Raw genomic sequence first — 21,405 nt, forward strand, 5'->3', positions numbered from 1 at the left:
TCCTCGGGTTACTTTTTACCTTGGCAGAATCTCAGGAATGTCAAGGTAACCAGGCCACCTCAGCATAGCTCTGATTCTCGTGGGTCACCTGACCAGCCCTCCCTCTTCCGTGACTCACACAGCAGCCCGCGAGCTAGCCCTGCAATGCGGCGGTGGGGGAGCGGGGCACTGGTGGCCCCAGTGGCGGGTGAAATTGGTGGAAGGTCTCCAGGACTGCGCTCACTTGTGTGTCTGCTTTCAAAGGAGAGAAACTTAAGTGAGGTGCCTCACAGAGGGCCCTGCCCCTGCCAGAGTGAAAAGCAGAAACGGAAAACAGCCTTGGCCAGACTAGGTTGGTTAGGAGACGTGTGGGCCCCGGTTCTGACGCCTACCAGCTGTGTGACCACAGGCAGGTGGCTAATCTGTAAAATGCAGAGCACTCAGAGCAAGTCCTGGTACATAGTAAGCGCTCAGTAACTGTGAGTCATCCACGCAGTTGTGTCAGGGTAGACCCCACCCAACTGTACAAACACCTCTGCTGTTTTCCTTTGAGGCTCAGCTCCCTTAGTAGCTTTAATGGGGCAGATTGAGCTGGTCCTCAGAGTCCCTCCCTGGAAAACCAAACTCACAACTTCACAATGCCCCCTCATCCTCTGACTTCCCCCCGTGTGTACTCCCACACACACGCAGAGCAAGCCACTCTGTCGTTTCAGGGCCAGGAGTCAGCTGAGAGCGGCAGGGGCCCCTTTGTCCTGTGACGTCACACTGCTCCTGGAGACGCCGCCCCTTATGACTGCCTTGTGGTTCCGTGTGGTTCAGCCAGGCCTTTGTACCAGCCTCAGGAAGGCCTGTAGGTTGGGCGAGCCAGGGTGACAATCTAGCCCTGTCATTGCGCCAGGGCAAACGGTTTCACCATTTTTAATAGAGCAATTATGAGTCAGAGGTTTCAGTCTCTCTCTGCTGGTTCCTCCCAGTCCTGTAATTACCCTTTGGCTATAGAACCATATTTTGGTTTTTCTTTTTTTAAAATCTTCCTAAGACACTGTCCATCTTGTGTGTCCAAGGGGTCTGAGAAGGAGTGCCTATGGTAAAGAAAAAAAAAAGAAAAGAATCCAAATCCAGAGTGATTTCTTACCCTACAGAAATGATGCCTCCCCCTCCCACCCCCAGGACCATTCTAGTACCCTGCCAGGACACACAGCCAGCGAAGTAGGACGCAGGGCAAGAGTAGATAATTCTGAACACCTCCAACTGCCTCTTGGCAAACTTCAAACCCCAGGCCTGGAATTTCTGGTCTGAGGCACCTCCCAGATTGACCGATGGATTCATTCACTGTCTTATCCAGTATGAGCCTCAGCAAAAGGCAGGCGGGCTGACGAGCACCCAGCACCTTCACGGTCCCCCTGCCGGTGCTGGTCCACTCCGAGATGAGGAGAATGGGTCCTGCAGATAAATGCCTGCGTTCACGCAGCCTCAAGGCTTGCCCTGCTTCCCAAAGGGATCGTCTACTCCCAGGCTGTGAGAGCGAGAAGCCAGCGGGACAGAGCATATAGGATACAGTGCACGTCTGTGGGCACTGGCCCGGCTCCGGTTCCCCCGGTGTGTCCAGAGCAAAGGTTTCCAGCCCAACCCACTCCACCCTGGCTGTGTCGCCCACCTCCCTGCTTTGCACTGGAGCGGGAGAAGGCTTCTATCCTGACTGGCTGACTGATGAATCAGAATATCCCAAAAACAGGAAAAAGGAAAGGGATCACCAAGGAGGAGTTTTAGATGTCAAAGGCGAAACCAGCAGCACCATTATGGATCACTCCGGGGCCGGCCCCAGTTGCTTGCCCTTCTACCAGCAGCGCCCAGTTCAGGGATCATGTAAACTGCAGCAGAAAACAAGCTGTCTGCTAGAAGGTGAATGAGGGTAGGATGGGGGATGGGCGTGTCTGCCGTCGGGTGGCCCTGGCCCTCAGCACTCTCTGCACCCCTGGATTCTGTTGGGGAGTTCCTGGGGTGGGCTGCTGTGGCCCAGGGCGGAAGACACTCAGGTCCCATCAGTGTCCCCTCAGTGGCCCCCTTGCCGACTTCTTCTCCCCAAATACCAAACACCTGTTACCTGGACGACCCCTTCCAATGGGCGGATTTGCCCCGGCTGAGGTGTGAAGGCTAAAGACCAGTCCTCCTGGGCACCTGTTCAGATTCCAAGCCACACAGTCTCGAGGCCAGAACTGGCTCACTTGGCTATCTTTCTGAAGGATCAAAGTTTAAACCAGACGATCTTTAATCTCCCCTCCCTAGGCCGAAACCCGAGCCCAGCTGTAAGCCATTGAAAATAAATGGGGTTTTTGTGGCTCAGACTCCCTGTTCTCCAGGTGAAGGGCCTCCTGTGCTCGATTGTCTTACAGCAGAATGCCAGATGGGGCCAGAGGAGGCAGAGGGCAGGGCCCCAGCCTCTGCTGCTGCTGCCCTAATTTTAAAACTGCCTTTTGGGAGTGGAAGTTTTCTCTTTTAAAGGTAGCTATTTCAAGGTAGGCCTCACCCATCTCCTCTTCCTGCTGAGAAGGCCTCCTTTGAAAGCGAAGCTGTGCCTTCTACCTCCACCCCGTGGGCTCCGCCTGCCTGTAGCTCAGACCCTTGCTTCCCTGTGGATTCTGTGTGTGTGTGTGTGTGTGTGTGTGTGTGTGTGTGTGTGTGTGTGTGTTGGTGGGGAGCAGGCTTCCCCCAACCCTGGGAGGACCCAGTTTGTGGAGTGTAATCTGAGCAGCTATGGGTTGCTGGCTCAGTTTTCCATGCGTGAGAGGACTCCAGAAAGGTCCGTTTGAGAACAGAGACAGGCTCAGACTGGGGCACCTCTGTACCCTGGGCTGCCTGTCCCCTGCTTCTCCAAGAGTCCTGTCTAGTCTAACAGATGCAGTGGCAAGGGCTCCCTGGTTCTGCCTGGGCTTTGGATTCCTCATTTTTAGAACAAAAGGTTAGATCTGAGTGGTGATTCTCCACCCTGGCTTTCTGTTAGATTCAACCCTGGCTTCTGGTTAGAGATTTGTAAAATATTGTATTTGGGACCCATTTCCAAGAAATCTGGCTCATTTGTCCTGGGGTGAAGTTCAGGCGTTTTTTTAAGACGCTCTCCAGTCCTGTACATTTACTGTAGCTTGGATTTCAACAAGGGTCCAAGACATATGCATTGGGGAAAGAATAGATTTCTCAGTAAATAGTGCCAAAACAACTGAATGTGGAGGATAGAATTAGACCCTTTCCTCATAGCATATGCAAAAAGTACCTCCAACTGGATCAAAGACCTAAATGTGACTTGTAGAAGAAAACATAGACATAAATCTTCATGACCTTGGGTTAGGCAGTGGTCTATTAGAAAGTGAAAGTGAAAGTCGCTCAGTCGTGTCCGACTCTTTGTGACCCCATGGACTAAACAGTCCATGGAGTTCTCCAGGCTAGAGTACTGGAGTGAGAAGTCATTCCTTTCTCCAGGGGCTTTTCCCAACCCAGGGACCAAACCCAGGTCTCCCTCATTGCAGGCGGGTTCTTTACCAGTTGAGCCACCAAGGAAGCCCATTAGATACTAGGTATGGTCTATTAGATAAGCCAAAAACATAAGCTATTAAAGAAAAATAGGTATTCTCCAAAATTTAAAAAACAAAACGAAAACTTTTTGCTTCAAAGGACAAAAGAAAGTGAGAAGACATCCCTCAGAATGGAAGATAATTGCAAGTCATACATCTGGTAAGGGTCAGATGTCCAGAATATATAAGAACTCATAATGCAACAGTGAAAGACCAAATAACCCAGTTAAAAACGGACAGAGGACTAGAACAGACATTTCTCCGAAGAAGATACACAGTTAGAAAATGGTACATGAAAAGACGCCCAGCGTCATTAGTCATGAGGGAAATGCAAATCAAAAACCACGACGAGATACCGCCTCAACCACTGGGATGACTGTGATCAAAAAGTCAGTTAATCACAAGTACTGGTGAGGATGTGGAGCAGTTGGAGTCATCGTACGCCGCTGGTGGGAATGTAGAATAGTGCAGCCTGTTTGGAAAACAGTTTGGTAGTTCCTCAAATGATCAAACATACATTCACCATACGACCCAGCAGTTGCACTTCTAGGTATATATTTAAGAGAACTGGGAACATATCTTCACACAAAAATTAGTGCATAAATGTCAGTAGCAGCATTACTCATGATAGCAGATGTATGCAATAGCAAAGGTAGAAATAACCCGAATGTCCATCAACTCGTGAATGGACAAAATGTCATATGTCCATACAATGGAGTGTTCTGTCAAAAAGGAATGCGCTACAGTGTAAGTGAACCTTGAAGACATGCTGAATGAAAGAAACCAGCCAGAAAAAGCCAGATATTGTATAATTCCATTTGTGTGAAATGTCTCCATGAGGCAAATTCAGAGAGACAGAAAGTAAATTAGTGGTTGTCAGGCTGGGGAGGGAGGGAGAAGGAAAGAAGAGTTACTGCTCACAGTTCTGGGGTGATGAAAATGTTCTGGACTCAGAGGTGATAGTTTTTCAGTCTCATGAATATGCTAAAACTCACTGACCTTTATATATACTTTGAAAGGGGTGAGTTTTATGATACGTGAATTATAATTCAATTAAAAAACTGATTTACCAAACTGCATGTGGTTAAAAAAGAGTACATGCTTAAAAAGAGATCATGCCTGTGATCTAGCTACTTGACTTGTATTAGTTACCTACTGCTGCGTAACAAATTGCCTTTTCAAAGCTTAATGGCTGAAGGCAGTAAATGTTAGAGAGAGAGAGAGAGAAAATGCAAATACACCAGGAAAGTTCCTAGATAATTCTGTTGTAAAGCCAGGGTTGTGAACCTCAGGATTGGAAGGCTCTCTGAAGCAAGAAGAACCAGAGCTGATCATTATATTCCTTTATTCATTTGGTAGTCGAGTGGCCAGGCAAGGGGAGGGAAGGTTTGGGGGAAGACCGCTGTGTGTCAGCCACTGGGAAGCAGCCAGCCAGCTTGGTGAATCCCGGGGGCGGGGGTGGGGGGGGGGGTCTGGCTCCACCAACTGCAGGGCTGATACCAATGATGGCACTTTCCTGAACAGGAATAATGTGGTAATGAAAGGGGCTTCCCTCGTAGCTCAATTGGTAAAGAATCTGGCTGCAGTACAGGAGACCAGGGTTCGATCCCTGGATTGGGAATGTCCCTTGGAGAAAGAAATGGCAACCCACTCCAGTATTCTTGCCTGGAGAATCCAACAGACAGAGGAGCCTGGTGGGCTTCAGTCCATAGGGTAGCAAGATTCAGACGCGACTTAGCGACTAAACCACCAGTAATTAATAGAAACTCTGTTGAACAGCCACTCTGCCAGGCTGTGTGTGCCGTGTTTTTTCTCTGTTACCCTGTCGAGTGCCCACATGTCTGTTATCCTTGCACAGGAAGAACTTGACGCTTAGAGGTGAAGGTCATCTTCTGTGGCCATACACAGTGGGTGGCAGAGCAGGGATTCAGACCCACGGTTGCTCAGACTGGAAACCCTTGCTCTGGAGCACTGGGCCATGTTGTCCTCCCCTCCGCCTTGCAAACCCTGGCAGATGGATGTCTTCACATGTCTGCCAGCTCCTCAGCCTCCTCCTCCTAGCCCACCTACTGCTCCGCCCCTGTGTAGGCCCAGCTTCTCTTTTTAAAAACTTATTTGTTTTAAAAAATCTTTTGGCCATGCCACATGGCACATGGGATCTTAGTTCCCTGACCAGGGATTGAACCCGGGCCTCCTGTACTGGCAGCGTGGAGTCTTAACCACCTGGACCACCAGGGAAGTCCTAAGGCTCAACTCCTCTGGAACCAGGGCCTCTGCATGTCCAGTGGCCTCAGATGCCTGAGTGAAGAGGGCTGCCGAAGGCACCTCTATTCCCTGGGGGTGGCACACCAACAGCAGTGTCTTTCCTGGCTTGTTTTAGGGACATGTACAGCTCCAGGATTATTTCTGTGAGCTCCTGAAAGAGAGCAGTCTTATCCCTAAGTAGGAACCCTCACCAGTATAAATGGGATTAGAAATCGTGAAGTCCTAAGCGGCTGGCCATGAGAAGCCCCAGCCCTATTTCATTCATGCTAGGATTTACACAGCACCTACTGTGCGCCAGGTACCATGCCAGGCAGTGGGTTCTGCAGCCAGCAGGACGCTGCTCTCGTGGAGCTTCTGTTGCACATGGGAGGGAGACGGGTTACAGACAAAGAACCTCGTTTCTGATAGTGACAGGTGGAGTGGATGAACAAAGCAGAGAGGTCATAGCATGGTGGAGATACTAGCAGGGTCAGGGCAGGCTCCCTGGGACAGTGGCATCTGAGGGAAGCCCTGCGTGATGAGGACTAAGCAGCCTGTAAAGACCTAGAAGAAAGCCTTAGCCCAGCGTTTCCAAGGAGGAGGGGCCAGCACTCCAGAGGCAGCCCATGGCAGCAAGACTCACTCGCTTTCTGGCGCCTCGCAGGGGGTTGGCAGAGGCAGGGACGCCGGCTACCGGGAGGGGACTAGGGGGAGGGGTAAGAGATGGTTTCTGGATGGACACGCAGGACCTTTGGAATGCTTGCTTCTCCACTCTGCGGTATTTATACCTCTCCTCCGACTGGGAAGTCAGCTTTTTCATGTAGGCCGAGAAAAACTCCGAATAAGGCAACGGCAGGCCAGGACATAAGAAGCATTCCATGTTTCCCTGTAATTGCTTTCAAATTAGGTTCTGTCGTCAAGGGGCAAAGCACTCAGCTCTGTCCCTGGCTGCTTGTGCAGTTGGGAACCGGACGGGCAACCGAAGTGTCCCCGTGCCCCTGCCCCACTAGCCCTGATGACCTCAGCTGGCGGGGTCATCCGAGTCCCACGCTGCTGCACCTGTCTTGGTCGTGGCCGTGTCATCATGACCAGTTCATTTTCTCTTCTCTCAACCTGCTCCCTGGCTTTTATCTTTAGAATCTGCTAAAGGCAGTGGACCTTCAAAGTAGCCCTCCCATGTGTAATCTCAGAGCCATTCCAGAGGCTTCACAGACTTCCTGGATGGATCCATGTGGGTATTGCCAGGGCAGTCACCTTTTCACCTGGGCCACTGGTAACCCAAATTCCAGAAGGCTTAGCTTTCGGACCCTGAAAGCACCTTTAGGCTTGGTGATGAAACCCATGGGCCAGGGGAGCAGGCTCTGCTTTCAGGACCTGAGAAGATGCCCCGCTGGGGCCAGGCCTTGCCTGAAGCCTGGCAGTAGCCGGCAGATGGGCGATAAGAAGGGTAGGTGCCTACCCCAGGAATAAATAGCTGTCCCTCCCCTGTGTCCAAGCCCCGGACACCCTTCCCAAGGTCCCGTGGAAGCAGGAACCATGGGCAGCAGCCGAGGCCACAGCGGGCAAGGTGGGAGTTCAGGAGGCGGGACGGCGCCCTCCCCCTCAAAGCGGCCGACGCCCCAGCGGAGCGGCAAACCCAACACGGTATTGCAGAGGCAAGGTTTGACAACTCCCAGCTCCCCAGGGAACCCCGTCCTGCCTGCCAGTGCCCTGGGAGAGTTTGCTGGGGCTCAGCTAGGCAGCTGGTCCTTCTGGGTCAGGCTGCTGGCCCGGGACGTCTGGCTAAGGGGGTGGGCGGTATAGAGAGGGGAAGGCGGAGGTGCAGCGTGAGGCAGCCAGCGGCTTTTCCCAAAGCCCCGTCCAGCATGGAGTCAATGGAATCCACATGTGAGCGTCCGTTGGCGGTCGGGCGAGCGCGGCCCCCAGCCCTGGTCAGGAGCTCCTTCGCCAGAGCCGCCATCAGAGCCAGCGTGCACGCCCCAGCCCGAGCCTCGGGTCCCAGCTGACTTTGCAGGAGACTCCCTTCAGTCTGGGTTTAGTGGAATTCCAGCCTCCAGCCGACATTTCCTTCCACGCCACCCCCTCCAGTACTGAGAACATGGCTTGTAACACGTAGTCGCTGAGAAGACAAGGGCAGGAAAGTTTTTTCAGCTGGGTTAGCCGCATCCCGCCAGGATCCTTCCCCTTGGCCCGTGCCATCACCCTGCCTGCTGGGGGGCCACTGGTTTCTTACTGGGGACTGCCCTGGCGTCCAGAAGGTTTACCTCCCTGGGTTGGGGGAGGGAGTCACCGATGAATGGCTCATTAAAGCCCATTGCTGCCACATTCCTGGCCGCTGAGGTCACCTCCCGAACAATATCCATCATTCATTCACCCAGCCGCCCCACATCCTGGCCACTGGGAGGGGTCCCTGTGACACAGGAAGGACTTTATGACCAGTGATGCTTGGCCTTGCCCTCCCCTTCCAACACACAGTGACAAAGCAGAAACAGCTTGAGGGGGTGCTCCCGAGGCTCGCCTTCCAGTGCACCAGTGGAGCCCAAACCAGCCAACAGGCTCGTCTTCTCTTCTACCCCGCACCCTCCCCCGCTCCCCCACACCCCTGTGCTATTTTAACAACCAGAGAAGAATCTTTTAACAGGCTGCCAGTGTGCAGAGGCAACTTCTGAAAGCTCTTCTCTGTGGTTTTGCGCACATGTGTTCTCAGAGGCAGTGTCCACATCCTTCCTTCTTCACTAGGTGGGTCAAGGGCTGTGTGCAGGCTTGCTTCACAGGATGGCAGGGCCGCCACTGGTACTGTCCGCCTGCCTCCCACGCTGGGCTCAGGCCAAGCCTTTAAGAAGCAGGTGGGGGACTTACCTGGCAGCCCAGTGGTTAGGACTCCTTGCATCCAATGCAGGGGACACGGGTTTCATCCCCTGTGGGGGAACTAGAATCCTGTGTGCCATGCAGCCTGATCAAATTTTTTTTTTTTTTTAAGAATTAAAAAAAAAAGCAGGTGGGCTTTGAGGGGAAGAGCCCTGCCTGCCTCTGCTCACCATGTGAGCTCAGCTCCAGCTTGGGGACCGAGATGGGGACAGGACCTTTCTTGACTTCGCTTTGCCAGGCTGGTAGGGAACATTCTACTCAGAGGAATGGGTGTCCGCCCCATGTTTGTGTTTACTGACTGTGTGACCTTCGGCAAGTCTTTTAACCTTCCCCCCTGCCTCAGTTTCCTCACCTGTAAAGTGGAGATGACGTGTCTCACATGACCACTGGGTTGGGGGTTTTAAACTGTTACCACGTGTAAATGGTGGTGGTGGTTTAGTCGCTAAGTCATGTCCAACTCTTGCAACCGCATGGACTGTGGCCTGCCAGGCTTCTCTGTCCGTGGGATTCTCCAGGCAGGAATACTGGAGTGGGTTACCATTTACCCCTCCAAGGGATCTTCCCGACCCAGAAATCGAACCTGGGTCTCCTGCATTGCAGGCAGATTCTTTACCAACTGAGCTACAAGGCAAGCCCGTGTAAATGGTAAGAGCTAGCAATCAACAGTTACTGCACATTTAGCCTCAGTGAGACCCTTCCTCCGCCGCCTCCCCACCACCCGTCACCACCAGAATGTAAGCTCTGTGTCTGCTTCACCTCCTCCCGTGCCTAATCGGGGCTCCAGGTCAGGCTTTGTCGGCTCGTTGATTGCACTGGGGGCTCTTGATGAGGCGCTAGGGACATGCCACTGCTCAGAACCAGTGCTGCCCCTGAAGTGACCTTGACAGCCCCACCCAGACGAGCTCTAGATGCTTATGGCTTTTCCCTTCTCCCCCAGAGGGCCAGCAGTCCCAGACCCTCCCAGATGAAGCCAAAACCTTGAGTGTGCCTTGCTTGGTTACCGCTGTTGGCATCTTTAACACGGCTCCTCTGTCTTCCTCCTCCTGCCAAGTTTCTCTTAAAAGAAGCTTTTTACCCTCCCCCCCCACCCCCTGTCGTCACACATTGACCCTTGCCCCTCTGGCTCAGTCCCCACACAGCAGCAGCCCCATGAGGGTGGCCCTGCCAGCCTCATGACACAGGCTGCTCTCCTTCACTCCCTCCCTTTCTCCAGGGCCAGCTCTTTTCTCGCTGCTGCAGGGCCTTTGCACATGCTGGTCCCGTTTTCTGGAATGTCTTTCTTATTTTTGTCCCATTCATTCTCCACAGGGGAACTTACCCAGGTCTGCCTGGCCAGAAGGTCAGGAGCTGTTCCCCAGGGCTTCCTTCCCTTTTTCCTTTTCTTTTTGGCCACACCACATGGCTTATAGGATCTTAGTTCCCTGACCAGGGATTGAACCTGGGCCCCTTGCATTGGGCGTGCGGAGTCTTAACCATTGGACCCTCGGGGAAGTGTCCTCCCCTCCCCCACCAGCATCCTAAACACTCTGGTGAGCTCCCTCTTTGAGAGGTGAGAGGAAGGAGGGCAAATGCAAGGTGACGCCTCAGAGTGTGGCTGCTGGGCCAGGGTGCGTGCTAAGTCACTTCAGTCATGTCCGACTCTTTCCAACTGTAGACTGCCAGGCTCCTCTGTCCATGCGATTCTCCAGGCAAGAACACTGGAATGGGTTGCCATGCCCTCCCTCCAGGGGAACTTCCTGACCCAGGGATTGAACCAGCATCTCTCATGTCTCCTGCATTGACAGGCAGGTTCTTTACCACTAGCGCCACCTGGGAAGCTGGGCCAGGGTACCTGGCTTTAAATCTCTCTCTGTAACTTTACAGGTACATGACTACCTGTGGGCAAATCACATTACCTCTCAGACCCTCGGTTTCCTCATCTGTTAAATGGGGCAGAAATGGCAACTGCCTCACAAGGTAGCTGTGCGGATGAGAGACGTTATTAACATGTGGCAGAGTGCCCAGAACAGCGCGGGGCACATAGTTAGCTTATGGGAGTGTCTGCTGTGGTTGTTACCGTTCCCTCTTTTCCTGAGGGTGTCACTTCTGTAGTTGAGTCATCGCTTGGTTAATGAGATCGGTTCTGTCCCTCATCACACTGGAAGCTCCTAGCGCGCAGCCTGGGTCTGCTTTTGCTCAGCGTGGTGGGTTCAGTGCTAGGCCTGCCCCTGGCCGGCAGGCAGCAGATGCCCGCCTCGGGAGTGGGTGTCCCGCCCCACGGCGCCCTGGGCATCACGGAACCAGCAGGGCCTGCCGAACCAGCAGGGCCTGCCGCGCTCCCCAACTCGTGCTGTGACAGAGATGCAGAGTGGCGGGGGCACAGCAGACCCACGAGCCCTCCATCTATAGAAACCACCCTCCACACTACCCACCCCGCACATCTCAGTCTAAACCGGGCAGGGAGAGGGAGTGAATAAGCAGAATGTTATTTTTGTAACCAAGTAGAAGCAGCTATGAATTTTTCATGTCCCACTGGAACTCCAGCTCCTACTCACAGTCGTGCCACATGGAGCTGGGGCTGCGAGTGGTGGGCTTGATCCCGAGGAGGGCCTCGTGACTCCTGCCCACCGTGCCCCGGGCTCGGGGCCCCCTGAGTCTCCGGCGTCAGCAGATGCCCCTGGTCTTCTGGGAGGAGAAAACGGCCGGACAGGCCATGGAGTGCGGGCGTGGGGTGTGTCGGCGGCCTTCCCATCCGTCACGTGTTGGGTTCCTCGCCACCCAGGCCACGCTGGTCGGTATTCTCCCCAAGCACTCGCTCTGCATTCTGCTTGGGCCTCCGCCTGCTTCCGGCCAAGGAGACGGAGTGCCAGGCAGAGTTACCATTTATCTGAAAGTAGTCCTTTCCTTGACATTTGTTTAACACTGAATATTTCATCTGTGCCAGGCACAGTCCTAAGTGATTTACTTGCGTTATTTTGTTTAATCATCGTTTAAGAGGGGAGATTACTGCCTCCGTTTCACCCAGCACGGAGCCTGAGGCTCCTTGCTCGCCCGAGGTTACCCCGCTGGAAGGTGGCCTCGGTGGGCAAGGCAGGTCTGGGTGAGCCCCCAGCCAGAGCTCTTGTTTCCTACCCAGAGAAGGTGAGCAGAGGTGTGGAGATGGGCCGTGTGTGCAGGGCGGGCGGTGTTGTGATCTTCTGAGGACAGACGACCTGAGCCCAGTGAGGCCAAGTTCATTCAGAGCCCGCCCAGGTTGGAGTGAGAGGATCTCCTGCGATCTCGTTTCCCCTCCAAACCGTGGTGCTGGGCTCAGGGCCTTTGCAGAGAGCCTAGGTCCCACCCTTCCCAGGGATGGAGTGGGAAGCCGCTGGTGTGGATGTGGTCCCAGGTCCCAGAGTTCTCAGGACTTGACGCCCAGCTCTATGGCGGATGTTTTAAAGCATTCCTCTCCACCCCCCTCCCACATTGAATCCCACAGCAAATACAGGTGGTAAATTCTGATAAGTCCATCCTACAGAGAAGGATGCTGAGGTGTAGGTAGGCCAAGTCACCTGGTTGCAACCCAGAGGTAAGCTGAGGGGCGGGCACTCAAGCCCTGAAGGATTGCCTCAGATGTAACAGGCTGATGGAGAGAGGTGCCCTCCCCGCAGACCAGGTGCCTAGAGCTCGGCCCAGAAGCACCAGGGGCTCGGTCTCTGGGAGCTGCCCTCTTGTGTCCTCAGCCGGGGATGTGGTGGCCAGTCTGCTGCCCCACTGCATCTTTCAGGCGCAGGGGACAGCAGAGGCCCGGCACCCCCTGGCGCTTCCTGTCCCAGCCCAGCCTGCTGCTGCCCACTGCCCAGGCCTGAGACCACTGTGCTTTGGGCATTCTAAAGGCACGTGTGATGTGAGACTAAATTTCTACCCCCGGGAGCACCCATGTATATGCACGTAACATCCGGCAAGACCCCAAATGACTGGAGAATGCTGTCCGAGATGCCGAGGGCTGTGTGTGGTGGCCAGGGCAGGCAGGGTGTCCAAGGAGGAGGGGCCCCGGGAAGCGTGGTGTGCGGAGAACTGAGCACCTGCTGTGTGGCCCAGCTCCACAGGGTCACCACTGCGAACCCTTGCACTGACCGTGCGTGACTCGGGTGGTGTCTTCACTGCCACGTTGCACATGAGGAAACGGGCGTTAGGAGGGTTGGGTAACCTGCCCGCAGGAATGGTGTAACCAGCAGCCTGGCCCCAGTTTGTCCGAATTCAGAGCTGCTCAGGGGAAGGAGCGAGGGAAGTAAGATGGGGGAGGCAGATGCGTGCGCACCTCGCTGAGAGCCTGCTCCAGAGTAGCTCACGGCTGCCAGGAGGCGGAAAACAGCACGCACCTGTTAGGAGTGAAGCAGAGGGACTTCCCCGGGTGGGGGTGGGGTTAGGGTTAGAGACTCCACGCTGCCAGTGCAGGGGGCCTGGGTTTGATCCCCGGTCAGGGAGCTAGATCCCGCATGCCACAACTAAGACCTGGCACAGCCAAATAAATAAAAATACTGAAAAAAAAGGGGGAAACAGTGGTCCTCTGACAGACCTGCACAGAGGAGGGGCGGGCATCTGAGTCAGGATCGGGGTGGGGCAGCCTAGTCAGCCTGGGTGGGTGTCCAGAGGGGCTGATGCTGAGGGAGGGGTAGGTGTGGACTGAGCGGGGTGGAGGGGACAACCGCAGGCAGATTTCTGTCTCTTCGGGGTGGTGGCAGTGGAACTCTTCTTCCTGTTGGTGGGAGGCGGGTGGGGTACCCTAGTCGCCTGCAACCCTCCGCCTTTCTTAGGGTTTGGAAGGATCATTGCGTTTGGAGGGAACCCTCGCTTGCACCCAACTAGCGGCGTGTTAATTAGGCGGCTTCTTTGTCTGTGAGGGGCCTCGCATTGAGTCTCCCAATGAGCTGTTCTGGTGACAGTTGTCAAAACACATGGTGTTTGGCCAGTGTCTCCCTGGAAGCCCCTCGCCCCCCACACGGCCTCTGCCCGCACCCGGGCGCAGCGCGGGCTCTCTCGTGCATTCCTGGCCGTCGGCCCAGGTCCACGCTGGGCCTGCAGGCTGGTGGGGACAGGGCAGGGGACTCCGTGGGAAACAGGCGTGGGCTTTTTCCCAGACCCTGCTGCCGGGGCTGCGTGGGCCGGTCTCCCCACGCAGAGGGGAGTGCAGTGTCTGGACACGTCCACCTTAACTGATGTGACGCGCTTCCCTGGCGCTGGAGTCGATGACGACAGAGGCCCCAGCCAGCAGGGGGCTGAGCGCCAGTCACCTTGGACGCCACGCCCGGGCCCCATCCTCTGGTGTTCTCTGCTCTGGCTCAGGACTTGGGCTGCTGACGTGAGTTCCAGTCCACGCTCTGCCACTCATTATCCCGCTGACCAAGCTGTGGTCTGGGAACCAGCCTGAGCCTCAGTTTCCTCCCGTCAGCCTGCCTGGGTCGCTGTGGAGATGGGCGCCAGTGTAGATAGAGGTTGTGCCCAGGGCCTGACCCCCGGCGAGGGCCCCATGGTGGCCTTGTTGATGCAGAGTCAGGGCCGCAGCCCGGCCTTCTTGCTGGAGAGCCCCAACAGCCACACTGACCCTCCCGGCCACCCTCTGTTCTGCCTCCCCAGACCTTCACAGCCTGGTGCAACTCCCACCTGCGGAAAGCCGGCACGCAGATCGAGAACATTGATGAGGACTTCCGAGACGGGCTCAAGCTCATGCTCCTCCTGGAGGTCATTTCAGGTGAGCACCGCCCCCCTCCCCTCCCTGCAACAGCCACCCTGCAGGTGCCCCCAGGACACCGCCCAACCACCCTGCAGGTGCCCCCAGGACACCTCCCAACCACCCTGCAGGTGCCCCCAGGACACCTCCCAACCACCCTGCAGGTGCCCCCAGGACACCACCCGCCCTGCCCATGGCTGCCGGGCAAGAGCAAGGCCTCTACCAGCTGCAGCAATACTGCCCCGGCGTCGGCCTGTTCTGGGGGGCAGCAGGGACCCTAAGTCTCCCCTCTCTCTCCCTTTCACGGTGTTCGCCCTCAGGGGAGCGGTTACCTAAGCCAGAGCGGGGCAAGATGAGAGTGCACAAAATCAACAACGTGAACAAGGCACTGGACTTCATCGCCAGCAAAGGGGTCAAGCTGGTCTCCATCGGGGCGGAAGGTGAGTTTGGATGGGGCCTGGAGCAGAGTGGCGCTGCGGGAATTCCTTGGAGGCCCAGCGGTTAGGAGTCCATTTTCTCACTGCCGAGGACCTGGGTTCAATCCCTGGTCAGGGAACTAAGATCCTACAAGCCATGCATCCAGGAAAGAAAAAAAAAGAAGTTGTGTTGGTGGTCAAGATGGGGGTGCCGGATACACCAAGTGGTGCCCACAGTGACTGCCTTCGATGTGGCGTTGGGTTCACAGCCCACCCCTGCTTTCCTTCTTCCAGAGAATAATCCAGTCCAAGACCAGGGAACCTGGTTCACCCAGTCATGAGGGGCACAGGGGAGGAATGGCCTTGCTCGGACCGCGGACACCTCACTCACCGTCCCGGTGCCGGGCCTGACACGTGACCCGCCATCTCTGAACCAGCAGCACCTTTGCCCTTAGGCCCTGCCTGGTGTCCACGGGCAGGAGGGGCTCAGAGGAGGGGAGGACGCTCGCGGCCCGGTGTCCGGGCTCTGGGGCAGGGAGTGTAGGTCCAGAGGTCAGGGAGCAAACCTTGCTGGCTGCGTGGCCTGGGAGAGTGTGGCCTCTTGACGAGACTCCCAGGACCCCTCTGGGCCCCATGTGGGTGCCCAGCCGGCACCGTGACCTTGTCTCTGGGCCCTGGCGGGAGCAGCGGCATGCCCTCGCTCCAGCAGCTGGAGCTCTTGTCTTGAGCTTCCCAGGCGCCTTTGGAGACCAGGCGAGGCCTGATGGAGCCCAGAAGGTCCCCATCAGCCTGGGCTCACAGTCTTGCTCATTAGTCAGAGCAGGATTTCGTACACCCCGACATCCATGTTGTCCCAGCTTTTAGAAAAACAAAGAAAACTAATTGCTGTTAATGACAGGGCTCTGAGAGTCTGGCTGAGACTCCAGGCCAGGAATGCATGTCCCGTGTTCCAAGGCTCTGCCCTGGCCCTGGCCCTCTCCAAGGAGGGGTGCCAAGCCTCGCATGCCACGGTCGAGGTGGTTGGTGTTTGTTTAAAAAAAAAAGCCCGAATTCAATCAGGCCCTGAGATTTTCTGTCCTTGCATGGATCTTTCCTCCTGGCTCCCCTCCAGCCTCCTGCTTCTCACAGCTGCATTTTTTTTTATTTTGTTCAAATGCTAGCCTGTAAACACAGACAGGGTGAGAGAAGACCCATGGCAGTCGTCAGTTTTCATTTGGAGAAAAACTCAGTCTAAAAACGTTCTCCGTTCATGCCCAGACCACTTTGCTCCCAGCACCCGTGGCCTTCGGGCCTCTGGTGGGCAGCTGGCCGGAGCCGTTCTGAGATCTCTGGGGTACCTGAGAACCCTGATCTAGCCCCCCCCGGCCATCCCTGACTCCCTGTCCCTCTGCACCGTCTCAGCAGCTGCAGGAACATGACTTCCTCGTGGGGCTTGTGAGTGGGGTCAGGAGGCGGAGGCGCAGCTGGTGGGTGTGTCATGAGAGCGGCCACCTTCCCCCCCGTCACAGGGACTCTCTAAGCCCTCCGTGACCAGCCTTCTCGGGCACCAGCTGGGAACGGGCACTGTGGCCGGCACCCAGGAGGAACACAGCGTGGATTTCCTGGACAAATCCCTGCTCTCACCCCATGAGAAGGCTCGGCCTAGTTTCCAGGCCTGGGGTTCTCTGCCCTGGGCAAGGTGTGGACAGACACCGTGTCCTTCCCCTGCCTCCAGGCAGCCAGCTGCATGTATTTCCTCTCCCCAAACCCTCAAACAGAGAGCCCCCTCAGCCGGCAGCCCACAGCTTCACTGGGGGAAGCCTCTCCAGTGACTAAAGAGCCCCCCTACCGCACCCCCTCCTGGTGAGTGTGTCCTCCAGGAAGGCTGGGCCCCATCCTCTGGGGGACCGTTGTCCCTCCTCCTCAAATCAGGCTCACCTAGAGTTTTCTGTCCTCGAGGCCGGTGAGCACGGTCTCTTGAAGCCTCCCTCTGTTCTCCCAGCCTCCCTCCTGCATCCGGGCTGTGAGAGGCGCAGTGGGCTGCAGGCCTGAGAGGGCCGCCACAGGCGTGTCAGGCCCATGGGCTGTGGTCTGCAGCTGCTCGTACGCACTTCTCCACCCGGCCCCAGGCCCCACGGTGCCTGAGCGTCACAGAAGTGGTTTTTCTGCAAGTTGCTGAAGCTGAGGAACGTGTGGTCCAGACCCTTCTCTCTCACCCCCAGGAGTCTGGGAGAGTGGTTTTTGGTCAGCTGAGGAAGTGCAAGCTCGGCAGCTGGCCCTTGTGCCCCCTGCTGCCTGCCACCCGCGGCTCCACGTCTCTCTCTCTCTCTCTCTGTCTCTCGCTGGGCCAGGTGCTGGGGGTGCAGGACTGATGACAAGGCAGACGAGGAATAGGCAGCTACTGCCGCCACTGAGTCGCTCAGTCGTGTCTGACTCTTCTGTGACCCCATGGGCTGTAGCCCACCAGGCTCCTCTGTCCGTGGAATTTCCCAGGCAAGAATCCTGGAGTGGGTTGTCATTTCCTTCTCCAGGGGATCTTCCTGACCCAGGGATCGAACCCATGACTTTTGCTTGTCAGGCAGATCCTTTACCACCGTACCAGCTCGGAAGCCCAGGAACAAGCAGACAAACCAGCCAGTGTGTGCGTGTGAGGGCAAGAGCAGGGTGCCAGGGAAGTCAGGGAAGCCGGGAGGTGACGTAGAAGCAGAGACGTAGAACAGGCTGGGAAGGACCACCAGCCTTCTGAGGAAGGGGGCAAGGGGTGCACTTTGTTGGGGGGACAGAAGGTGTGAGATCCTTAAAGCAAGCAAACTCTGACTCACCAAGAGGGCAGAGCTTAGAGAGTGCCGGGGAGGGAGCAGCCGGGTCACGTAGAGCAGGCCTTGTGAGCCCGCCTCCAGCACACACGGTTTGTGTCAGGCATGGTGGGGCCTGAAGCAGGTGCTCGACACAAATCCGACGCACCCGTTAAAGTGACCACCCTGCTGCGTGGGAATGGATCACGGGGACGGAGGAGGCGGTGCATCGGGATCTGGGGGACGCAACAGTGGCTTGGACTGAGGTGGCGGCACTGGTTGTTGGAAGGAAGGGGACAGATTCTCAACCAACACTAGCGTGGCCTGCACCTGACGGGGCCGGAAACACAGGCCCAACAGTGCCTGGGAGCGGTCCTTTGCACTGGGCCACGAAAATGAGCTGCCCGGAGAGGAGGAGGCCTGTGTGGCTAAGAACACGTGTGCAGAAGGAAGCCTGAAGGTGCCAAGCGGCAGGCTTTGGGGACCACGCTTCCTGTTGAGGGACACCTTCTCCCAGCGCAGATGGTGCAGGACAGGCCTGGGCAGCTCTGTCAGATGACGGAGTTGAACTCTAGACAGGGCCGGGGGCCGCCTGGGGAGTCACCCTCTGGTTCTAACAAGCTTCTCACCCTCTGTGCCTTTCCCTGTGTGCAGAGATTGTGGACGGCAACGCGAAGATGACCCTGGGAATGATCTGGACCATCATCCTCAGGTTCGCCATCCAGGACATCTCTGTGGAAGGTGAGAGCCGGTGGCCTGCCAACCGGCAGAGAGAGCAGCCTTTTCTCTCAACCCTGGTGCCACCCGAGTTTTGGGGACTTGGTTAGACTCTCGGGTGTTTTGTCTTCATGCCTCGAGGCTCTTTCCTGAGTCCGGACGGGACTCTCAGGGCCTGGCCCTGCCCGGGAGTGCTGGGTGGAGGTGCTGGCCCACATGCAGGTGAGGGGGGGACCGTGCGGCCATGCCCTCTCAGTGGACCCTCACACCACCCTCGTCCACTGGGTGTGACCGCGCCATGTGACGGTCTGGGAGCAGACTCACGATCGAGTCAGGCCTGGCCTCGTTCTACGGGGCGTCAGCACCCACGTTTCCACTCCACCTCCCACCCTCGGACTTGGCCTCCAGGGTCCAGGCCAGCACAGGGTGAGAAACCACGGGGCCAGCGTGTGGAGGGGCTCCTGGTGACAGGCCAGCGCGGTGACCAGGACACACGTGGTACCTGCCGTCATAGCATGCCCAGTCTGCTGAGGACAGTCCACGGGGCGCTACCCACAGGGACTGGAGGGACCTCCTGGGGCGCTCCCACCCTGCTTCCTCAAAGCTGCAGCCGGCCCCTGAGCGGGCAGCCTGCTCTCGGGGCCTTGTTCAAGAAGCTGGGGCCTGCGTCAGGCGCTTGTCTGGCAGCGTGTCCCGCCGGGCATAGGCTTTGGGGTCAGAAACGGCTCAGGTTCGGGCCCTGACACTGCCCTGTCACTGTCACTTCCAGGGTGACCCCAGGGGAGTGACTGCTTCTGGGGCCTGGCGTGCGGCTAGGATCCAGAAGGGGCACCCACACTGCGGCTGCCCCGTCCAAGGGCCTCTTCCCCCAGCTTCTCTCTGCCTCTTATGCCTGAGACCCAAGGGTGACCCACCCGCCCTGGGTGCTGTCCCTTTAGCTGTGAGCCTGGGCTCACTGTCCTCGTGTGTTCTGCAGAGACCTCTGCCAAGGAGGGGCTCCTCCTCTGGTGCCAGAGAAAGACGGCCCCGTACAAGAACGTCAACGTGCAGAACTTCCACATCAGGTGAGCGGCTGGCCGAGGGCCTGGCCCACATCATCCCCATGCTGCTTCCCAGGACTTGAGATGCTGGTCGGCCCCATCCCCACCCCCACCCTGGCCCTCTTCCTGTGGTTTTGTCAGGGTCTGTGAGGTGCCAGCTTTCAGGAGTGCTCCCCCCCCCCCTCACACTGGCTTCCATGAATCCCTGGGAAGGTCCCTGCGTGCCTTGGGGGAGGTGGCAGTCAGCTCACTGTCCCGGGCTGAAGGCCTTGTGACCCGGCACCTGTGGGAGGCCCTGTAGAGTCTTCTTCCCCAAGTCAGGTAACTCAGAAGCAGCAGCAAAGCTCTTCCTTTGTTTTGACCCCTCAAGAGGAAGCTGCTGTCCCAGTGAGTTTAGCGTCAGGGGAAATGTGCCCTGTGTCTATTAGCGGAACAGGACTCAGCCGCAATAAGCCTGCTCTGCCTCTGGTCAGGGCAGAAAATGAGTGTGTCCACAAGGCAGGCATGGTCAGTGGGAGATCTGGGAGTATGGCACGGCCTGGGGATTAGGCATGCAGGCTTTTGGGTGGCCTTGAGGCCAGATCTGACATGACCGTGACTTCACCCCTCTGAGCCTCTGCTGTCTTCCTGGGGTGGATGGTCCAGGGAGAGGGCAAACACAGGGATGAAGAACGGGGTTTTCCAGTGTCCACAGAGGTCCTGCTGTGTCCTCAGGCTCCCCAGGGCCCTGCACTGGGCGTCGGAGACCACTGTGCTCAGCCATTCATAGCGTGCAGTCCCTCCCTTGATCTCCTCCACGTCTCCTTCCTTCCCAGCTAGCTGGTCCTCCGTGCACTTCTCATTCGTTTATTTATTCAGTCACTCAGTACCTGTGGAGTGCCTACTTCTTGCCAAGAGTGGGAATAGACTAGCGCCAAGATCAAGTCCCTGCCCTTGGAAGGTCACACCCCAGCCGGGGACCAGTAGTTCACAAAGGTGTGAAGGAACCGGCCTAATTCCGAGTAGTGAGAAGGGCCGAAGAAAGACAATGAAATAGGATAAGGTGGCAGAAGGTAACCAGCAGGAGTGCCATGCTCAGAGAGGGGGTCTGTGTGAGACGCCAGTAAGCCTGACCTCCGGAAGAGCCAGCCCTTAGAGCAGCGGCCCCCAGCCTCTTTGGCAGCAGGAACTGGTTTCATGGAAGACAGTTCTTCCACGGACCATTCCTCTCTCTCAGGGTGGGAGGCAGGGCGTAGTTTTGGGATGATTCAAGCCCATTCTATTTACTCTCAACTTTATTTCTAACCTGATGCTGCCACTGACCTGACAGGAGGTACCCGTGTACACCCCAGAAGTTGGGGACCCCTGCCTTAGAGGTTCCCGGGCAGGGAAATGTGACCAGTCTGGCCTGTGACCAGCTGTCATTTCCCTCTGAACAGAGCCCCTCACGCCAAGCCACATCCCGGCATTTAGCCGGCACACCGGTCAGGTCAGCCAAGTGCAGAGGGCCCGCAGCACAGGCCTGTCCGGCTCAGTGGGGCCACGCACGGCAGTGCTCAGTGGGGCACAGCTACCCCGGTAACGAGCAGTCATAAAGCGCTTGTCACGTGTCAGGTATCGGCCTCAGCCTCACACAGTTACTCATCCTCACAACAGCCCGATGACGTGTAGGCACTGTATTATCCCTATTTGGCAGATGTGGAACCTGAGGTAGCAGGAGATAGGGGACTTGCCTAAGGTTGCACTGACAGAGGAAGGGGTGGGGTTTTCCCCCAGACGGTCCGGCTCCAGCAGCCAGGCTCACAGCCAGCCAGGCACACTCTCGAGACCCCCTCGCTGAGTGGGAGGTAGTCATTCCTGTGTGCTCACGGCCCATAGCCACTCATGACCATGGGGGCCCTCCTCACAACCTTGGCCTTTCCATCCCCAGCTGGAAGGACGGTCTTGCCTTCAACGCCCTGATCCACCGGCACAGACCAGAGCTGATCGAGTACGACAAGCTGAGAAAGGTACGCATCTCTCGCTCCCCTCAGTGGCCCACAGACACCCCAACTCTGACCCTGACTCTGGGCCACTGCCCCCAGCCCATCTGTTGCTGGTGTCCAGAGCTAAACTCTGTGCTCAGATGGGCAG

At 56.8% G+C, this 21,405-nt stretch overlaps 1 protein-coding gene across 5 annotated transcripts in view; it reads left to right on the top strand.

The window, feature by feature from the left end:
- The window catches only part of ACTN4 (actinin alpha 4), a 74,182-nt gene that overhangs the window by 30,893 nt on the left and 21,884 nt on the right, over positions 1–21,405 (top strand). For all 5 annotated transcript variants that reach the window (XM_025269076.2, XM_006068698.3, XM_006068695.3 and 2 more), the window contains exons 2-6: positions 14,253–14,367; positions 14,667–14,786; positions 18,191–18,277; positions 19,230–19,317; positions 21,203–21,281. In XM_025269076.2, the coding sequence (XP_025124861.1) occupies positions 14,253–14,367; positions 14,667–14,786; positions 18,191–18,277; positions 19,230–19,317; positions 21,203–21,281 (489 nt within the window). The remainder of the gene's footprint in view (positions 1–14,252; positions 14,368–14,666; positions 14,787–18,190; positions 18,278–19,229; positions 19,318–21,202; positions 21,282–21,405) is intronic.

The sequence above is a fragment of the Bubalus bubalis genome, chromosome 18, assembly GCF_019923935.1.
Source record: "Bubalus bubalis isolate 160015118507 breed Murrah chromosome 18, NDDB_SH_1, whole genome shotgun sequence".
Classification (NCBI taxonomy): Eukaryota; Metazoa; Chordata; class Mammalia; order Artiodactyla; family Bovidae; genus Bubalus; species Bubalus bubalis.